At 35.1% G+C, this 23,130-nt stretch overlaps 1 protein-coding gene and 1 long non-coding RNA gene across 2 annotated transcripts; both read left to right on the forward strand.

Moving 5' to 3' along the window:
- The first annotated feature begins 1,168 nt into the window (after nucleotides 1-1,168).
- On the forward strand, nucleotides 1,169-2,492 carry LOC102800665 (monocarboxylate transporter 4-like). The gene is given in 4 exon segments (XM_006820617.3): nucleotides 1,169-1,391; nucleotides 1,503-1,646; nucleotides 2,001-2,084; nucleotides 2,086-2,492. Coding segments are annotated over 4 exon segments (858 nt in total).
- Nucleotides 2,493-21,921: 19,429 nt separating this feature from the next.
- On the forward strand, nucleotides 21,922-22,166 carry LOC146745522 (uncharacterized). Its single transcript, XR_014929507.1, has 2 exons — nucleotides 21,922-21,963; nucleotides 22,125-22,166. It is a non-coding gene; the product is annotated as an uncharacterized LOC146745522 (long non-coding RNA).
- The last annotated feature ends 964 nt before the right edge of the window (nucleotides 22,167-23,130 follow it).

The raw sequence follows: 23,130 nt of genomic DNA on the forward strand, positions 1-23,130 counted from the left end.
CCTGTGTCATATCTCTGCCATGCTTTGGCTGATCATGTTCAAATTTTATATATTCATTATACATCATGTTATGAATATACAGATGTATTAAAAGTTATCAATGTATTAATTATTGCTGTTCCAAGGCAATATCTTCAATATGGAAAAATACTCGTTTAGCGATCAGATACAAGATGACTGAATGTCAATCATTTTAATTTAAAAAGTCATTATAATTAAGCATTAACTTCCCGATCCATATCTCTGACATACTTTTGTTTTAACTATATTACTATAAACAAAACTATATATCTTATGTTTGATAACTAACTGAACCATGCATGGCTTGTTATTATTATTAACGGAGACTCAATAGACTATCCTGGTCCAATGCTGTACTAAGCTAGACCTCCATTTCATATCACGATTGAACCATTCCTGGCGAACTCCATTGGATACATCAAATAAGATGTACAATAATACACTGAAACTTCACGTTCAATAAAGAAAACACAAAGACCATTATACTGGCGAATGATTTATTAAAGAGTAGAACGCAGAGATGTGTAATTGTTTCAAAAACATTTTGAACAATATATGTTCAAACACTTTTGATAACATGTTATTGCAATCAAGTGATAGTTATCTGTGCTGGTAATATACCTAGTTTTATTTTTCATTGACAAACTATACAAGAAAATTCATCACAAAATGAACAAATTAAGTAGTGGTATTAGAGAAGTAGTCAAACATATTCATTTCGACCTAAAATTATACAAAATATTAATCAAAATTATAAAATTGAAGAAATGAACAAACATAGAGAAAAGTCACCTAAACTTCAAAGCACTCAACAAGATGGAAATATAAAAGTCTCACAAGATAACTTGTACTGTGTATTGCTATTTTGAATCACGCATGATTAGTTTGTTGACCAAAGTTGACCTTCAGGGCGACCACTGTGTACGACATGTTCACGGTTATTGTCAAACTAGTTGTATGATTGTGTATGTTGTATGAATAGAAATCGATGAAAAGTCACCACATCTGGTTCTAGAAGTGTCCACCTCACTCCATGAGTTGTATTACCATAGCGCTTCTGAAGATGACTATGTGACTAGAGACGTGTGTTCGTTGTACATGACAAATTTACTTATTGTTTGCTTTCCATATCACAGTATTAAAGAAAATGACTTGTTTCACAAACCCACCACTTACGTACGCCAAACCCCCAGATGGTGGATGGGGATGGTTTGTGATTTGCAGTAGTCTGACAGTTCGTATGCTGACATTGAGAGTCTTTGCACATGCCGGTGTACTCATTGTTGCACTGCAATCAACTATGGTCAACAATACTGTCGTGGAGATTGTTTTAGTCACCTCTTTGTATTTCGGATTTATGTTTTTCATAGGTACGTATAAAGTATATTTTTCAATTCTCGTGAATGATTTAGGGTTAATTTTACACACCATAACATGCAATTAAGTATAATAAAGATCAATCATATGGTATATTTTGACAGGTCCAATTGGTATTTACTTAAATGACAGATATGGTACAAGGCCTACTATGCTTATAGGCGCTACATTATCAACTATTGGGTTGTTCCTGAGTTCCTTTGCTTTCAATATGTATTGTCTGTACATATCATATGGTGCCATAACAGGTAGGCATTGTCTGTATTATTATTATCATCGATTATTTCAATTGTTATAATATTTTAGAGAAAATCGCTCTTTCGTTACTTAAATATATTGCAGTGAATGCATGTATATAACACTGTCAAGTCTACAATTAATGTGTGTAGAAAGACGCGTAGGCAAAACTGTTGTACCACATTTACTGCACAATAATTGTATTTTAATCCATGATTTCTCTCAATTAGAACGTGCGTTTCAGTCATGTTAATTTTTAGCACCTAGGATACCAATTTTCCAATGGGATTACTTGCTGTTTGTAAATGTTCTTATGGAGGTTTGATTTAAATCATAACTTTTATTTGTTTTTCTAATACTTACAGGTACTGGTCATGGTTTTTTGCTAGCCACGAGTTTACCGATTCTGTCAAAATACTTTGACAAACATTTTGCTTCTGCAACTGGGATTGCCTGTGTTGGGACTGGCCTGGGTTTTTTTTATTTTTCCACCGATGACTCAGTTTTTTGTTAGTAAATACGGTTGGCGGGGATCGTTTATAATTTTATCCGCAATCAACGCAAATACTTTTGCATGTGCTGCTGTTATGCGTCCAATCATTGTGACTAGTCAAGAACAAGAAAAGAAAAACACGGACAGAATACATTATGGTCGTTTTAAAAGAATACTTCATGGCCTTGGGTTTCAACTGTTGTGTACAAACCATAATTTTGCTTTGATGATACTGGGCATCTTTGCGGGAGGCATAAGTTTTATAATTTTACTCTCACTCACCGTGCCATACGCAGTTGATATTGGAATTCCCGAACTGAAAGCATCATTTCTAGTTACAGCAGTAGGCATTGTCAGCCTCTAAATCAGACTTGTCCAAGGATGGGTTGTTGATAGGGGTTATATACGACCAATCTGCATTCTGCCGATCATTATGCTTATTACGGGAATTGCGCAACTAACGATTGCTTTAACAACCATCTTCCCCGTCTTGATTGTTGCATGTGTATTTATTGGAGCTTGTGATGGGATATACATTCCTGTACATTATGTCTGTTTGAAATTAATGGTAGGAGTAACAAATTATTCACTTGCAAATTCAACAACGTTATTAGTAAGCGGAGTTGCGGGAGTTCTAGGCTCACAGTTTGGAGGTAAGATACGTTTTATTTCTCTATCGAATTTAAACACACAAGTACACGAATTCTCTTTGCTGTTCCTATTCCTAACTGGCAATGTGAATCTCAATATGAATCTATTCTTTCCTGAAATTAAACATTTTAATAACATTGAATATGCAATATTACTCGACAACGATGAGGTCTCAACCCACAAACTGTTTTAATCTATTTTTGCATGAGTAGCCAGTATGTGACATAACGGTATGGGTCGTGCATTCCTGTCGTGAAAATATGTCTAGTTATCATCCAATTTATAGTTACTGTAATAAATGAAATAATGGTGTCTGCCAAAGGGCAAAGTCACCAGATTTATGACTAATTTGCTTTATAGTTTGTATAGTATATTTCGCTTGATGTCATTGGATTTTTCGCCACAATGGCATACACACACTATACACAAAAATACTGAAACACTCAATTACAGATGTAATTATCTCATAAAAATCACTAATGAGCATAGTTGCATCAGTAGCAATAGTGGAGAGAGGATATGGCAGAATTGACAGTCACTTAAGCCGTTGTTACAATACACTTGCATAAATTCTGCTTCTAAAAATTGTAAATTAACAAATGAACGCAAAATACATTAAAATACACCATATCAAGAGCCCTGGCTATTACTTTAAAAAGGAATACCTCAAACTAAGATAGTTAAATTATATTGTTGGACGCTTTTGTTCATAGTTTACAATCTATATTCTTATATTTAAGCTTTAATACATTTCAAGAATTTACCTTACAAGCATAACAACGAATAGATTTGATGGCACAACTTGCTTTCAAAAGAAATTGAACTATTGCCAGGATTAATTAATACATTTTGTTCAACATAGCTTTTTTCCTCTGACATACTATTCAATGGCTATAGTTCTCGTGATCTAAAAACGTATCATTTTAAGCTACAGGTTTCTAAACTAATAGACCAACAACCAATCAACACATCTTCCACACACCACACAAATTGTATCCATAATTGACCAATCAAGAAAGCAACAAACATCAGTTTTTTTTGATGAAATTTGTAGCCCTTCTCCCACTGCTACTGCCATAAAAAATTTGGAGCACTCAGACCCTCAGAAAGGTGTGCAATTCGGCATTGAAAATTTCGTGTTTAATCCAAAATGGCGGCCTGGTCATGTGACCTATGTGTCTGAACTTAGGATATGCACCAGATCTCATCCAGCTTTACAATTGGGGCAAGTATGGAGCTGATCGGTCCAACAGCGTTGACATAAAGCGTAACCAAAAATTTAGGCGGAATAATAATAATAATAATTAAAGCCGCAAGCGGCGTCACCGGGGCCCAAGCTGACAAGATTCTGTTTCATAATTAATGTGGTCACATGTTAGACAATCAGGTAGCTTGAATTATCAGTAACATGAGGTCAAAATGAAGTTGGTACCATGTATTTACCTGGTTTGGTTATCGAAATATGGTTTTCAGGATATATAATGAGCCATGTTCTTAATGAGATTACATAATCATATATAGCCATTTCTAATGTCAGTTACATCTTTCATTCAATGTCTTCATAATGACACTTGTTACACGTTCTGCTCTGCGACAGTGTTTTAGATATGACTGCTTTGCATATTAATGAGTTCACATGACCATATATGGTCATCTGTTATTTTTAATCAAATCTCTTGTTCACTGTTGTCATAATAACACAGGATTCATCTTCCTAACTGCAACAGTGTTTAAGATATAATGGTTATGCATATTAATGAGTTCACATGACCATATATGGTTATCTGTTATTTTAATCAAATCTCTTGTTCACTGTTGTCATAACACAGGATTCATCTTCCTAACTGCAACAGTGTTTAAGATATAATGGTTATGCATATTAATGAGTTCACATGACCATATATGGTCATCTGTTATTTTAATCAAATCTCTTGTTCACTGTTGTCATAATAACACAGGATTCATCTTCCTAACTGCGACAGTGTTTTAGATATGACTGCTATGCATATTAATGAGTTCACATGACCATATATGGTTATCTGTTATTTTAATCAAATCTCTTGTTCACTGTTGTTATAATGACACAGGATTTATCTTCCTAACTGCGACAGTGTTTAAGATATAATGGTTATGCATATTAATGAGGTTAGAAGCCCCCACCCCATGGGTGCCCAGCCACGTGGCCTAACAGTGTGCTATTGGGGCAAAATGATGCATCTGATGACACAAATGCACATACAAAATTTGAAAGAAATCAGACTAATACAAAACATGTAGTTGCATAATTTCTATTTTCACAAAATCCAAGATGGCGGCCAAACCACGTGACTGATCAAAATAATATTATTTTTCTCGTATGCAGCTAAGGCCAGGCATGGTAAATATAAAAACATCTAGTAGATTGGTTGAATCGTCTCTGAGAAACAAATAGCCAAACTTTTGGTCAATTTTGCTTAAAATCCAAAATGGCGGCCAAACCATGTGACTGATCTGAAATTTTTTTTAGGTTTCTGAAAGGGCTTGATACACAGATGCCATGAAGCAAAATTGAAAATATTCCCTCAAGTGTTGCCAGAGTAAAAAACTACTTCCTGTTTAGAAGAAATCCAAAATGGTGGCCAAACCACGTGACCAATCGTAAACATTTTTTCAAACATAAATGGGATTCATATATAGAAGCTAAATACTACATATTAGAGCATTCTGCTTGGTGGTTCTGAAGAAGAAGATTTTCAAGTGTTTTTTGCCGTTTTTAGGAAAAACAAAATGGCGGGAAAAGTCACATGACCGCTAAAGTTTTTATTGCTGATATTTATTACACATGAGTTGTACTATATACCATAATAAAATCTAGACGCCTAGACCCTCAGAAAGTGGTCAAACAGCCACTTCCGGTTTTATTTCAATCCAATATGACTGCCAAACTAATTGTCCAATCGAAATTCTGAAAGCATGTTGCACCAGTTCACATTATGGACTATCAGTATAGAGCATTATCAGACCATTCTGTTCAGCGGTTTTCTCAAACGGCTTGACGAAAAAAGTTACGGAAGAAAGAAGAAGATGATGAAGAAGAAAAAACCGGACAATAAGAATAGGGGCCTCGCCCTTCGGGCTTGGGCCCCTAAATATAGCTGCATAGCAGCAATCACCGGTTTTCAAGACCATGGCACAATAATTATACTAATACTGACAGGACTTCTCATCTTTATGCAAATCATTCACAAAAGATGCCAAAGGAAAGAACCGGTAGACAAGGATGTAAAAGAAGAACCGCTTATGGGAATATCTAGAAGCACTGATACAGCGAGTGAAACTGAAATACAGAAAGTTACTATTCTGTACCAATAGAACAAAATATAAACATAAGTTATCACATAACATCTATATAGCAATTTTGAAAATATGTTTTTGGCTATTGTCTTTTTTTAATTATTCATTGAATATTTATATAATTTTTCAGGGTTATTCATGATGTATAATATACAATGTATAAAATACTATGATGTCACCTATAATACTATGATACCATTATCTATAACACTGTCATCACCTATAATACTATGTCATCACCTATAATACTACGATGTCATCACTTATAATACTATGATGTCACTTATAATACTATGATATCATTATCTATAACACTGTCATCACCTATAATACTATGTCATCACCTATAATACTACGATGTCATCACCTGTAATACTATGATGTCATCATCTATAATACTATGTCATCACCTGTAATACTATGATGTCATCACCTATAATACTCTCACCTATAATACTATGATATCATTATCTATAACACTGTCATCACCTATAATACTATGATGTCATCACCTGTAATACTATGATGTCACCTATAATAATATGATGTCACCTATAATACTATGATATCATTATCTATAACACTGTCATCACTTAAACTAGTATGATGTCATCACCTGTAATACTATGATGTCACCTATAATACTATGATATCATTATCTATAACACTGTCATCACTTATAATACTATGATGTCATCACCTGTAATACTATGATGTCATCTATAATACTATGATATCATTATCTATAACACTGTCATCACCTGTAATACTATGGTGTCATCACCTGTAATACTATGATGTCACCTGTAATACTATGATGTCACCTATAATACTATGATGTCATCACTTATAATACTATGGTGTCACCTATAATACTATGATATCATTATCTATAACACTGTCATCACCTGTAATACTATGGTGTCATCACCTGTAATACTATGATGTCACTTATAATACTATGATGTCATCACTTATAATACTATGGTGTCACCTATAATACTATGATAACACTGTCATCCCCTATAATACTATGGTGTCATCACCTGTAACACTATGATGTCACCTATAATACTATGATGTCATCACTTATAATACTATGGTGTCACCTATAATACTATGATATCATTATCTATAACACTGTCATCACCTATAATACTATGATGTCATCACCTGTAACACTATGATGTCATCTGTAATACTATGATGTCACCTATAATACTATGATGTCATCACTTATAATACTATGGTGTCACCTATAATACTATGATGTCATCACTTATAATACTATGATGTCATCACCTGTAATACTATGATGTCACCTATAATATTATGATATCATTATCTATAACACTGTCATCACCGATAATACTATGATGTCATCACCTATAATACAATCACATCATATTTACGTCACATTCGAACACTTTTCCTTGTTCACGCAGTCTCCTTCCCATAGATCTTTGTAATTTACAGCCTTCAATTTTGTGACAATCACCTTACGTCGCACGGTAATTTTGTCAGTTGTTTCACTTGAAACCGAACTGCAACAATCGGAAAAAAAATGAAGACATACAACGTCAATGTGTGTTATACATATTTACGATTAATTTTGATGAAGTAAAGACATCTTAACGCTGAATAGTAAAATACGATTTTTGTGGCACACGTTCAAACTATGTCTCTCAGGCGTTATGTGAGATCTCGCACAACGTCTCTTTGGATCTAGTTTTCAACCGAAGGAGTACACACACATACTCAAACACGCCACAAGACAATCCTTACAATTGGCTAAATTGATTGATACGACTGTTTAATAAAAACATTTTTGTTTCAGAAATCGTATAAATGTTATCCATCGAACCAAGCAAGCAAGAACAGGACAGTTATAAGTGTTTGAAGATCTCTATGATGCTAATTCACGGAACAATCTCATTAGTCTTGATAAATCGTGTTCTCATTCATCTTGTTCCTGTAGTTGATAGTAATGTAGAATAAACGCATAATTAAAGCAAATGATGCCATGTGTCAGTGTGTACATGCTTTTTGTGCGTATCAGCAAAGCATGTTATGCAAACCAACTGATCACTGAGAAATGTAGTTTGTCCAAAATATTGAATATAATTTGTATCAAAGATTTTTATATCAACCTCATGGACAGATTATTGTGTTAATACAGGAAAGGCGTGGTATATATATATGTGAGTGTGTGTCTGTGTCTCCAGTATCTTCACATATTAATTCTTCTGTGTTTTTTTTGGCTTGGCCAATTTCGCTCGAACTTGGCTGACAGGTCAGTAGGTAGAAGGTAAAATCAGTAAAAATTCTGTCCCACCATTGCCCACAACAGCCAAATACTTTTGAATAGCTTCGCGCCAAAAGTATCCTATCCTACATATTTAGGATTAAATTTTTGATATCTTTTTTATTACCAAGAAATTTGAAGTTGTGGTAACTTTTCACCAGTTAACTTACTTTTAACTTCTGTGATTTTTTTTGTTCATACTTGGCAGGCACGTCATACCGTTACTAATTGTAAAAAAAAATCTATTACCTTCTACCAATCTTGTAATAGCAGTGTTCAAATGATCATGCGTTTTTACTTTGGCTAAGTTGCGCACCGACAGGAGATCACAGGCGAAAACATTGTTACACTGTACGAGCGTAATCCCAACGCAACTTTGAACATTGAATGAAATGTAATTACTGCATTAAATCAAAGAATCTAGAAAATAGATTGGGTCATATAAATGTAATCGAAACAATCAGTAAATTTGGAAAGGAAATCTCCACTCCTTAGGAAACGGCTACGTATATCGGTACATATTTCAGCCACACTGAGAAAACAGCTACGTAGATCTGTGCATTCCTACTTTTCTATCACACTGAGGAAACGGCTACATAGATCGGTGCATTCCCACTTTTCTACCACACTGGAAACAGCTACATAGATCGGTGCATTCCCACTTTTCTACAGCACTGAGGAAACAGCAGTATTACTGTTTAGACTCGTCTTTGTATACAGCACTGCACAGTTATCCAGCTACCAAACAAATGAGATTGCTAGAGCCAGTGCTCATCTTGTGTCGGTCTTTACTTGATAAGACTATCTATTCTTACACCATCAATATACCAATGTTCATCTGATTTAAGTCTACTGTACACTATAATTTTAGGCTTGTTTGCATTGACTTTGAGCTTTCATTTTTACAGTAAACACATAATTTATCCAACTATTGTTTACTGTAATTATCAACTGTTTCGCGGCACCCCTTTTTAAAAATTGGAGCGATCAAAACTTTAGCCCATAGACTAGAAAAGTGAATGATTATTCTGTTGAAAATATTGCACACAAGGTGAATACAATTAGAACCCAGATATTTGAGATGTTTACTGGGATACGATCAATACCGCAAGAGTTATCCGATTTCTGACTATTTATTGTGGACTATATTATCTTATAGCGTGATTGGTTGGTCTAAATATTAAATGCGCTTTTGTCATAATTAACATTGGTATTAGATCGATTTACGGAGAATGTTGAATTAACGTATTCTTTTATTTCATTGTAAAAGTTCTCGAATTCGATGTCATAATTCCACTGGGTGTTAAATAAACCTGAAAAATATTCTAACCAAATTTGAAGAGATTGATAGCTTGACCAGCGACCAGAAACGCTTAGAATTAGGTGGACCAATTGACTGATAGAAATAAACGTTTTTGTGAGGTAATAGCAAATATGTTTTGGTTTATATTTTAAAAGTTTACTTTTCTATACGCACTTCATAGAATTTTGCAAGAGTGATATTTAAGATAGTCACAGCCGATTCAATTTCACCGTTTCAACATAAGTAATAAATTCGTTTATAAGTATGTCACAATCATCTGAGTAGTTGAGGATGCACTATAGATACAACCTTGAGGGCGCTATTCATATTCGGATGCGATGACGTCAACTTGACTTTTATCATCAGGAGAGTAGCGTCGGTGATGAATGTGTGATTTTCGGTTGAGCTGATCAAGCAGAACTGATTTTTACTAACCTCCACCCCATTGAGTAAATACTTTGGTTGAAAAAAATATGTCTCCGTGTATTCATCCGATCATGTCGACCGTCTTACTGAGTGGTGTATACGCGTATCGACGTTCGAGTCCCTTGTTAGCGTCTCCATCGTTGGCCCTCGGGTTTGCGACATTCATTTTTCCAATGGTGTCCTCAAATATTGGCACACCAATCTGCGTTGATTTGGCGTCCCCTCCATAATTCAGTAGCGTTTCGATTATGGCTCTATGAGAATAGGTGGAAGATGGAATCATCCGATATAATTTAGCCTCCCCTCAAGTTGAGACATGTTTCACGGTCAAAAGATGTTAAGAGTAAAATTCAGTGTCATTCTTACCATTCAGGGCTTCGTCACATCTTACTACATCATTTCTACCTAACAAACATTAGCAACAAAAACTTGTCTGGTGATTGCATGACACGTTTTCGTTTCATAACCAGTTCATCAACAACACCGACATTGTGTTACGCTGGACATGTTTGTAGAAGGTACATATCGTGTACATATTCATTTCAGGTAGTCTGTCTAAGCCTCCTCACTTGTTAAGCTCTAAAGCTTTAAGCTTCTCTAAATTCATTATTTCTTCCAGAATACTTTCCTGCAATTTGCACGTCCACTGCATTTCCAATAATTAGGTATATGGCTTGCACGGAAGTTTCACTTAACAACTCGTTTCACGAGCAAACCAGTGAGGAGGGTGTTACCGGGGATTTAGGCATATTGAAATTATACAAGATCTACGCACATATAACAAGTTAGTTTTACAGAACTTTATTATTTGTTGATATTGTTCATGTAAAAAATATTCCATCGCTGTCACTATTTGTCAATACTTCCAGAACAAGCTTATTAATGCTACAGACGGATACCTACAGAACACAAATAAACGAACAAGCCCTTCACAGTACCACGAGGCGAGTCTAGTTTAAAAGAAGCATTACTAACAGTCTAAAAAATAAAAGCAATGTAACATAGAAATGTAAACTACAGCCCTCCAGTGAGCAATTTATCTCAATGTCACTATATATGCACAAACTGTTGTCGCTTTGCTTTGAGAAAAATGTTGAACAAGCTCATATGAATTAAAAATATTGGATGAGATGAGGTACATAAGGATATTAATAACAATCATGTACAATATGCTTGTATTGATATTGTTCATTATTATAAATAGTGATTGAAATTAGATAAGCCGAGAGTGCTTGTGAACGTTAAAATGAAATGTGTGTAGTCAAAGCGTTATTCGTTCAATTACAGGCAGTTATTCCTGAAAAGTTTGTTGGTTTCTTTCTAGAGCTAAATAGCAACACAGTAAGTTCTGCATAACAATATTGTGTCTCCCACGGAATATGCATTCTTCTATGATAGAATATTTCACAATATCAACTACCAGTAACTCTTATAAAAAAATCTTACAAAGTTCAACCGTTTTTAGAAAAGTGACACATTTCTAGAAATGAGTTGTCTTAGTGTCAAATCATATACTCTGTCCTTGAGCTGTGTAATCAAATGTGACTGTACACATGCTTTTTTGCCTTGCTTTTTTGTGTGTTGTGTTAAAAGACCTGCAGTGCCAATATTCACAGCTATCGAAAGTGGTCCATTAGATCACATTAACTGATAGTTGTATGAACCGAACGCTTCCATTACAGATCGAGTATAAGTAAAAAATTATAAATAACCATGCTGCGTATTTGCTACCACAAAGAGCAGATTTAAGATGAATATTTTACGGAAAGTAATACAGACTACTGCTTTTGTTTAAACTATAGTACATGTCTTATAGAATCATATAATTATGTAATAGTTATAGACAAATACACATTTGAATGGGCAACGGAGGATTGTTTGATCAAATTAACCTATTTACATGCATAGCAACGATGTTGACTGTTCTATATAATAAGTTCGTATTATATTATATTATAGAAATGTACAAGCGACGGATGATTTTCTGGACACACAAGCCTTTACATGATGTCGTTCTGAGAAATAAACATGGCTTTATGAATAATAATACGGGCTTGTAAAATCAAAATTACAATTTCTATATAAAAGTTAATTATTATTCAAGTTGTTCTATCAGTTAACACAAGTATGTAATGACCAGTAGAGAACTACAATGATTCACGACAGCTTGACTATTGTAACTGTATAACAAGATCTAATGACACACCTGTGAATAAGAAAACAGAATAGTATTAGTATCTACTTAAATTTGTAGATATGTAAATTATTTGCCTGTACATTTCGTTGGTAATACTGTCCCATATCTACTATTACACCCAGAGTTTCTGAAATTTATGAGTTGTCAGAGAAAACAGATGGTTGAAACTGTCAGAAACACTGTTTTATCGAGTATACTTTATCGAGTTTTATTTCAAAGAACAATCCATCGCATCAAATGACATTTATTCAAGAGTTGACACATCGTTATCTTTTCTTATATTCAACACTTAAACGAAACATGTTTTGCTGGAATTAACAGTGACAATCAAGTAATAAAAATAAATATATATTTGTTGATACTACCAATAATATAAGGTCTCGCCGCCCAACGTTTTTAGATGTAGAGTGTAGATTGTTTTGTTTCGTACATTCTTTAATATCATAGAAACAGGCTTCAACTGAAGTAGAATTTTTAAACGCTTGATATAGCTGATTATCGTCTGCATACTGGTGAAACTATATGTGGTGTTGATGAGTTTGCCTATAGAAATGTAAACGGCGAAAAGTATGGAGCCAAGTACAGGGAACTGAGAGATACCAAATATACATGCGATTGCTTACTAGTAGTACATGTATAATCTCACAGACAGACAGATTGAGTGGATTGAAGGTAATGTGAATGAACACTGTATTTCCAGATTAGAGAAATTAGTAGTGGTCTCAATGATATCAAGGAGGCATACTTTATCTTCCATTTGTGTTGACAAATATTAATTAAACCATTTTTTTTAAATAAAATTTTATTTGCTAATGATAATTGCAATGTTCACATAACGTCACAGACACGACACACAAAACATTACAAAAACGTTTAATACTGGGATGATTATTTCAACAACGATGCCATATATGTATATAAAAAATATTTACCTATTAAAATAAGATGGTTTAATAGTATACATTTTTGAGGTAATCAAAAGAGAATACGTTCAAAGCTTAGAACTATATTATCACCTCCTGGTATAGCCCCCAAATAGATTTAAATAATTTCCAAAACGAAATTGTGGTTGTAAATTTCCAGAAGAGATGTTCAATTGTCCAATCGGGTTTTATTTTGGAAAAGATAATTGTTGGTTGCCAAAATCAGTCAATGCATTATCAGGTTTTTGCAATAAAGTTACAGCAGCTTGTTTTTTGTGGTAGACATGACAGCATGATTGAAACTGTAATTTAGAGAGGCCACCAATACATTCCCATTTTTCCGCAGAAAAATAAATAAAATTCAGGGGCAAGCCCGTCACTGCCAGGTGATTTATTTTTTTAAGGCAGAAAATACTTTCTCTTTAGTCAGAATGCCTTCACATTTGTTTATTTGTTGGGGATCGACATGTGGGATATTATTATTATTAAAAAAAATATTTATCATTTGAATTCAAATTTGGAGATAATATAGTATAATAATTTCTAATTTGCATAAGAATGTCCCGTTCACCAGTAATTTTGTTTTGATCGACCATTAATTTTGTTACAGTTTTCTTTTAAAAATTCCATTTTTTCTAAGTTCAACAAGTATTTGGTACTTTTTTTACCCTCTTGATACCATTGTATACGTGAACGGATAGCAGAGCTCCGAATCATGTGATCAATAATGCTATCAAGTTCTTTTTTAAAGCTTTATACTGCATCAAAACATCCTTATCCAAATTGTCATCAATTTCTTTTTCTAAATTATACAACTCTTTTTCAAATTCAATTTCTCTATTCTCAAACTGAACCAATTTGCTAATTTAAGTTGGAAGATAGGTTGGTTTGGTGAACAAGCTAGAAACGGTCCGAAATAACCTGGTCTGATTGTTGGCATTTTGTTTGACAACGTTGGTATAATAACTTGAATTATCCTCACGACTTAACGTATTAAAATTGCTGCAGTTTAGTATACGGTCGAACTGTTATAATGCGTATCTTAATTGGTACATGCATATTGAAGAGACCTGAGAGAACCTAGGATGTTTTAAGAGTGCAAGTATTGATTAGAGAAGATTAACTTCAACAAAGTGAAGGCTTCTGAAGTTGTACATGAACGAAAACTGGCCTGTGATTAGAGAGATTCCGACTGCCAATGACTGTCAAATGATTTAACATACTGTATAGACTTGCAGTGAGGATATACATATGAGTGCAATACCACCACCAGATGATGTGGTACGTGGAGGATGCTGAAAGGATTGGTAGACCAATAAATGACATGATCAACTGCTTACAAATAGGTGGCGTGATCGTGACAGGATTAGCCGTCGATAAATAAAGTATAATTAAATCCTTAACCTTGTTATTTATCTAACTTTTGAACACAACATCAATAATTGAGAAGTGTCCAAATGATATTATCAAATTATAAATTAACTGTTGTAAACCACAGATTAGCCACGGTATTTCTGTGGGCATCTTCAGGTCACGAAATAAACGAGATGCATGCCTTTGACAGTGACTGTCAACACATTTTACACTTTATCATCCTAAATACCATCTTGAATTTTCAAGGTGAATGTTCCGGCGAAGCACTCCACTATCACCTTGAAGTATTTCATTAGGACTACGTGTATGTGACAATGCCCTCACAGTTTAGAATCAGTTTACCAACAGCCAATCATATTGCTTCTTTCTTCAACGCGCTTGGCCAAGCTATCATAATCTTCGGGGCGGAACTAATTCACGAGACGCTCAACGCTGCTATTTAAGACGCGCACCACGCTACCTTGTATTTATATGGGCTCTGCGCGAGCTGCCGGGTGAGCTGCTGTGAAACACCGGTCGAAAAGCCGATGAAAATAGCTAAAATCGAGAAAACAGCACAAACTTTGAAGACATCCTAAACAACCAAATTTAAATATGTTGCATATGTAGGCGTAATCTTGTTACACTGTTCAGGGGGGTGTCAACAACCATCCCAAAATACCGTTTTCTGAAAATTTGTTGTCGGGTGTGTTTAAACCGAAGAACGAAAAACAAAGAACGAAGACAGAATATTCATACTGTTTAATCATAACAGTTTAATACATTTACATGCACTCATCATAACATATATTTTCTTCGTTCTTCGGTTTAAGCACACCCTTTGTTTTCACCATGATTGTTGCCAGGCGGTGAAAATGCCTGACCCGAGAATAAATGTCGCTGCACACAGTGGTAGCTGTGTTGGCTCAGATGTCGAGGCGCTTTCTAGCAGTCATTGTAACAAAGCTTTCTATTGGTCGGTAAACTTTCTATCGCGCAACCACGTGACATACACGGTTATGAATAGAATTACCGCACGGTGTTGTGGAGGGATGAATGTCCGAACGGAACAACACCGTGCAGGCGGACGATGCCTAAATACAAAAATAAAAATAACGCAATTCTACACATAGTTCACTTATCCTAACGAAAAATAATTTAATATAATCACATAACTTGCAAATCCGTGAATTACATTTGATGGTTGAAAGTTGTATATTCTTTAAACTATTCTCAGGTTGAGAAACAACAATATGGGAAAATGAAAAAAATAAATGACTTGACAAATATTCAAGACTTCCTTTTATGTGAACAACTCTCGTTTAATTAATCTACACCATTACATGAGGCTAAAATGAAAAAAAAAATTCGCAGAAGCAATTTGTTTAATAGTGAGAATGAATGTTGACTATTGAGTTACTTGTTGCTTTATACTGTTCTATGTTTACAGATGGCGATTTTATATGCCAATATAATTTCTTTATTTTGCAAGACGTTAACGTAAAATTAACAGAGTTCCAAACGACTTAGAATTAAACGGCACGGTAAGAGACGAGAGCTGATTGATTATTTTCGAAAATCTAGTTGAAAAAATATTAAAACATCAGCGCATTTAAACAAGTTAATCACTCTTGTCAAATGACACGCCCTATAGTTAGAATACTATGCATAGTTTTCATAAATTGTAGTGTACACCTGTGCGTGTTACATACATTGCCACGGGATTGTTACCAGCACTGAATACATTCAAATGATACCAAGCCAAATATCTAGCCACCATAAATTTCTTAGTAATTCTCGTTTATTTTGTGAAAAAAGGTTACAAAGCGTTACCTAAAATTCAATTGTCTTGATGTATTATTACTTTGGTATTGATTGTCAGCTCTTCATTAACAGACGCTCAATACTATATTTACAGTATGCCAATTACAATTTTATTTGCAGATCGACGGGTCTGCTTTGCCAAATACGCACATTACGAATACCACGTCACCGATGACCTTTCCCCTTAAAATAAGAGGAATGACTTCATATAATTATCGGTCATATTATTTAGTCGATGTTGTACAACAACATGTACCTCCACATGTAGTCGTGAGGCTGTTCATAGCAACCAACTTGTGTCAAAATATTGTACTGTATCTACCGATTACAATTTTCAGAATAAATGGCGTATGATAAAACCACAACTATGCCATAGAAATAACTCTTTTTATATAACATCACCTGTAGCATGTAGCATAGCGATCTATTTTCGTTCTAGAGTGTATTATCGACATATTTACAACAAACCAAGTGAATATTGTGTGTGTTTTGTTGCGTATATTGTTGTATTACTTGAACGTTGAACTTTGTTTAACCACATTCAGCAAGAGATACGCATTAGAAACACTACTATTTGGGTGTCGCACACATAACAGGTACATGAAAAATATCGTTGAGGGCGACATAGGTGGACGAAAAAATGGGATGATAAAAGTTTGTACATAGCCAGTGATGTTGTATTCATGCTGTAGTGAATTAACAATTAATTTTGGTTTCCACCATCAAACAATTTAAGCTTCTCTGATTAGTTACGCTTCCATCGTGAAGAACACAATATTCTTTCTACTATTTTGGGGAAAACTCTCTTCTAATTCTTGAAACTTATCAGCTTAATTGCTAGAATACTTTATTCTTGGCGATTAATTTTGGCATTTTTGGTCAAGATTGTTATTGTTGACTTCTTGAACAACGGCTACTGCAATTGCTTTGATATAAGTTATATAATATAACATAAGTTTACTTGGATGGACTTCAAATAGATTCTCTCTTAGATCTGCAGAAACAGTGAGGTTATTTCAACCATCGTGTCACCTATTCATAATTGTGTGCGCCAATATCGTAGAAATAGTAGAACAAGTAGAGTAGCAATATAAAGTAATACAAATGAATGATTGTAGCAAATACAAAGTTAGTGTAGTAAACTGCAATGTACGTGAGAAAGAACTACATAATTAGTGGTAGTATCACTGGTATCCAGGTATCGGATATCTTCTATCTTTTTTGGTAAATATTGACTGAATGAATTTGCTAATTAGCAATTTGAATAATGATTTGGAAAAGAGGCTTGTTTGGCATACAAGCTAGAAATAGTCAATAACAATAAAATGGTGTTGCTGCTGACATTTTCTTTCAAAAGATTGTTATAGTAACTTGGATTGGCCACAAATTACCTTTGCAACAGGCATGTAATTTTGACGGCGAATTTAACGTCTGGTTACACGCCATTTTCGCTCAACAGCCCTACGATGTTGTTTGGCCGCAAAGATATGGACAGTATGTCACTTAGTTTCCGACCGAACTATGTTAATGCTTTTCTTGATTGGTGCATACTTATTCAGAAGATGTAAGATGTATGTTGTGATTGCACTGAAGTGAAGTGTAGGCTTATGTACATGAACAAGAACTGACTGGTGATTGGAAAGTTTCTAACTGTAATATGATGTTGAATCTATAAAATCAGAGTTAGTGATAACGAAATGCAACATATGACCATGACCATGAATATGGACTGGCTCATGAGCCCACTGTTTAGGTTGCATAAGCTAATAATATTGTTGAATCGCTGGGCAGCGGAATCAAGTTTATTGTCGGTGTGCAAGGTAAAATCACCTACAATAAACAGATGTCCTGTGTATGAAATATATTTGTCAAGCAAGGTAAGAAGCTCGATTAGAAACTGAGATACAGTGAGTTCATCTTTCTTACTTTGTGGTGGTCGATACAGAATGATAAAAGAGAAATGTGAATATTAAATAGTGGGCTATGATACAGAATTGACTGGTAACATTGTAGGTGTGTGTCGTTGAGCTCGCCGTCGGTTGATAGTATCCACATAAAAGGCACCCTAGCAATTCAATGACATGACATGTCCCAAATTAAACTTGGATTTTGATTTTCGTCATTCATTTCGATATCCCTTTGTTGAAAACACCGCAGGAATAACTTTGAAAATCACCGTTAAACAATAAATTGTGATTACTGGCCGCCAATTCATCAAAAAACAAAATGTTGGCAAAAATCAAAACGTTTTCATCCAGAAAATATTCAATTGCTTTCATTGATCTCGATTGTAATTGACAGAATATAATTTCCAGACAGGGTGATCCGATCATAAAAACGTGAAATGTGGAGGGTGACAAAAACAAAGAGAAAGTCCACCCCTGCCAACCTAATAGACTTTACCTGTATCTAAGCTGAGTGCACTGGTCAAACCGGTGTTTAAAGGGGAACCGATACTATAAATAAGGGTCAAGATGGCCACCGTATTAGTATGCTAATCCGAACCAAGCAGCTAACATCGTGGCGGGAGCTCCGTGAAATATGCCATTTACGATGTTTGGAGATCAAGCTGTGGTTCCAAATACATATCCAAGGGGGCATGAATATGTACGCTGGCGATTACACTCTCCTGGTTGGGGTTTTGATGTATAAATGTTGTTGTTTTCGGTCGAAATGTGCCGCGACCAGTGAAAATCACGAGTTTAAAATGGTGGCTAATGTATGCAAAATTCCTGTCAATCACAGTTTGAGTAAACGAAAATGTAAATCTCCTAGGTGTTTATTCAATCTACAAAGCTTGTTGGTTTACAAACAGCATTATCGTTACGTAGTTTGTCTATGTCTAACCACCTCCATGGTCTAACCATCGGTAACACTGGGACATGACGATGTAAGACAGTAAACAATTTCAATAACATTAGGTTACGGGCTTTCGGATATCCATTGCAATACAAAACAACACTCACTCCTGACCCACAATCTTACGAATTTTACCGTAGTCATTGACGCCTATTCAAGAGTACGATGTTTATTGTGGTTAGCGTGAATGGGTAAAGCTTCGCTTCGACAATGAGCTGTTATCACCGTAAAAATTTCAAATTAGTCTTCAAATGGTCAGTTTATCATCGAAAACAACTAATGTTTTGATTTCAAAAAAAGTGCCGTCTTCCCATCAAAACCAGAGGTAAAAGATCGAGCTGGAACATCGGCAAATTTCCTCCGTTTTGGTAATTTGAACACATTGGCATCACCGAGTATTTTGCCTGGCTGATTAGCGATTTGACCTATAAGGTGTCGAGCATTTGCATGCGACCGGAATCATTTGCTTACGATGAAACTAAATTGAAATTTACTTGCATTTCAGAACAATTCAACGAATTTTTTTACCTTATTAATAATCACTACCAAGTAATAATAATAATTAATTGTGAAACGTAGCATGGTCGGATTGCGCTACCGCGATTATTTGCTACTACGCAATGCATTGTTCGTTTTTTAAAAACTTTTTTTAGGAACGCCAGAACGATGTTGGTTACTACTATGTGGACATTTTTCTTTTGATCGTACGGCAAAGACTTGTGTTTTCTAAGGGATGAAACTTTTTGTATAACTTTCTAGACAGTCTGGAAAAAAGGAAGGGGTACAGTGAATAAGTGTCAGACTGCAATGAGCTGCAAATGGTAGTTGTGTAATACTGGTAGGCGTGCAGGAAAAAAACCGTTCTGTTAGAGGTTCCAAGTTTCGGATATCAACAAGACATTGGCCTGACTGCTTCGTATGGTGTTACCCTTTGTTTTATTTTTCACAGAGTACAAGAAGTAAATACGCTATGCTTGAAATGCATGAACAACCAGGCCTTGGCATAGGAAAATAAACCAGTTTTTGTTTCTGTATTTGACTGCAGGACGAAACGGCGCCCAGACAACACGTCACAGGCAGTTCCAATTCATATCTTTTACAATAGATCGTTTTCGTTTATGCGTCGCATATATGTCCAGAAAAATTAACCGAGTGTATGTGTGTATTTATATTCTATTTTTGGATTCTTATTTATAATAAATACAACGCTGCAGATTGGTCGTTAAAATTGAGTCTACTGTAAAATTGTTTTGACAGAACGCTCTTCTCCCCCTCACCGCTTATTTGATTTTGACTGTAAAGTCAACCCGACTTTCACCCACCAGATCACAAGAACTCAAATCTCACACGAGATACAAGCCGGTACCACCCGTGTACATTTTGATTTTCCACACTAGTGTCGTGAACAGGTTACAAGATAAGCCCGTGATGTCGCGGCGATTTTTCTTTACTTAATGATTATACAGTAAATTTTTTCATTGTCGTCTCTACCAATTAGTTAATATTATATGGAAATACACGTTCTGTTTACCGATTTGTGACGAAAATATGTAAACCAAAGTCCTTGACTTCGTGTTTTCACGCTTGTTATATTAGCAGTCTGGAAGAGTAGTATGTATACAGAATGTGCATAGGAAGTTTCGTTCTTAGGTTTACTGTATACGAGATCGGTACCGTCAATAGACCGACGCAACGGAAGCAGACAAATAAACTTTAGCAACAATCTGGTCGTGTGTATCCGGTGGACTGCTGCCTTTTCTTGTTGGCCATCATCAACTTGAATTAGTTCCGCGTCATATTTTTCCGACGATGTATAAATTACCGAGCGCACGATGTTTCAAATAATGGCACATGAAGACTGCTCTGTATTTGTTTGAAATTCAATTGGTATGTTATATCATGGAAGGTACTTGTTTCGAGCGAAACTTAACTTCTGAACATTGAGGGCGCCCTTGAGCGCCAAAGGAATCAAAACATAGATTCAAAATGGCAGCTCGCACTGATGTAGCGAACGGTGTCGCTTTGAAAGTCATAGAAATCACCAGTTTATAGAAACCTTTGCCATCTATACGATGCTGTATTGGGTGAGTTTTTTGGCATATACATTGTAGATGATTGTTGTTGTTTTTCTGATGTGGACATGCCATTTCCAATATTAGCGTGAAAATTTGAACGTTGAAAGACATGTGTTTATGATTTGCTGGACGGTTACTGAGACTGTATAATGAGTAATGATGATGTTATATTTGTTGATCAGTTGCGTTGTACATGTAATTTTCAGAGTTTTAAAGGATGATGTTTACTACAGAATACGCTTAGAAACGTTCGGTGTGATTTATTGTTGAAGCAACAAACTTTTGCATAGTTAATCCAGCAAGTTTACTAGTTTGTGATGCATAATTAGAAATGTTTATGTTGAGGTGTTGTAGTTGAGTTTCTGGTATTTAGAAAATAGTATTATATTATAGGATCAATAACCTGTCTATGCTGCTAACCTGTGACGATAGTCAACACTGCTAACCTGTGACAATAGTCAACACTGCTAACCTTTGATGACAGTCAACGCTGCTAACCTGTGACGATAGTCAACGCTGCTAACCTGTGATACTACTTAAATGCTAACCAGAGACGTCTAACCTGTAATTATATCCGGCCACAGTAGTGAGTTAAAATTTATTAGTAATTTTAATGTCATTAGTCATTTTGCTGAGACAAATTTAGACATGTGAATTGAGTTAATACAAATAATACTGAGTAAGGTAATGAGTTTGTTGTGATGTATTTTTTACTGAAAATGGTTTTTTGTTTATTGTTATTTACAGAATTGAATGGTTGATCAATAAAAGATCTCTCATACATTAAAACCGGGTGTAATTATATGCGTTCTTGTCCAGTCGGTCTCACCAGTACTAACGTTAGTACCTTCCATGGTTATATCACAGTCCGTCTATCTATCCCTATAGAGGGACTGTGGTTATATTTAAACAAGCAAATTGTAATCCGTTCTTAGGATGTTTATATCAGTTGTTGTTTTGTGGGATTAGCGGTACAGGGTGAGAGATAAGCATTCATTTACTCAGTGGACAGACGCGGAGTTAATTACCCATGAGCACTTGGTGCAATCCAAGGGATTGAGCGGTTCCCCTTTAACACATATCACCTACTAATGAACGAGGTTACATAGAGTACAAAGCTCGAACTACTTCAACGATATACGTAAATAAAAGAACATATTAAATACGCTTATCGCATTTACGCTGATAACGCACACTAGTCACTACACTGCATTGATCCACCATATAACAAGACGTACGCACGAATACTCCATTATATGTTGTCTGTCATACTAATCACAACAAAAGTACTATACCTGATAGTAAACTGTTTAGTTTTTATCATCACTCCATAATCACAAAATGTATCAACTGTATGCCTATTAACGGTTCCCGTAACTCGAACCATCCTATATAATTTATCCTTCCGTCCAGTTGCACAATGTCTGGGTCAGAGGATTTTGAGACTAAATTTCTCGGTAATGATAAAAGATATCAAAAATCAAATAAAAACTGTGAGCCCACATTCATGGTGAGTAGAATGAGCTATGTCCGTTGTGCCTAATTCTAAATTTGGAGAGGCAGATACATTTGGCTCGAAGTTATTCAAAAGTCATTCTTTGTTGGCTGTTGCTGTGACGACGGTGTGCCGATTTTTATTTCAGATATAAACTACTAACTAGAGTGAAGATGTACATGCCAAATTTTAACAAAATCGACCAAACAAAAGAAAATCACAGAAGAATAATACGTCAAAAACGGGTAATTACACATA

The sequence above is a fragment of the Saccoglossus kowalevskii genome, chromosome 5, assembly GCF_978046115.1.
Source record: "Saccoglossus kowalevskii chromosome 5, keSacKowa6.1, whole genome shotgun sequence".
Classification (NCBI taxonomy): Eukaryota; Metazoa; Hemichordata; class Enteropneusta; family Harrimaniidae; genus Saccoglossus; species Saccoglossus kowalevskii.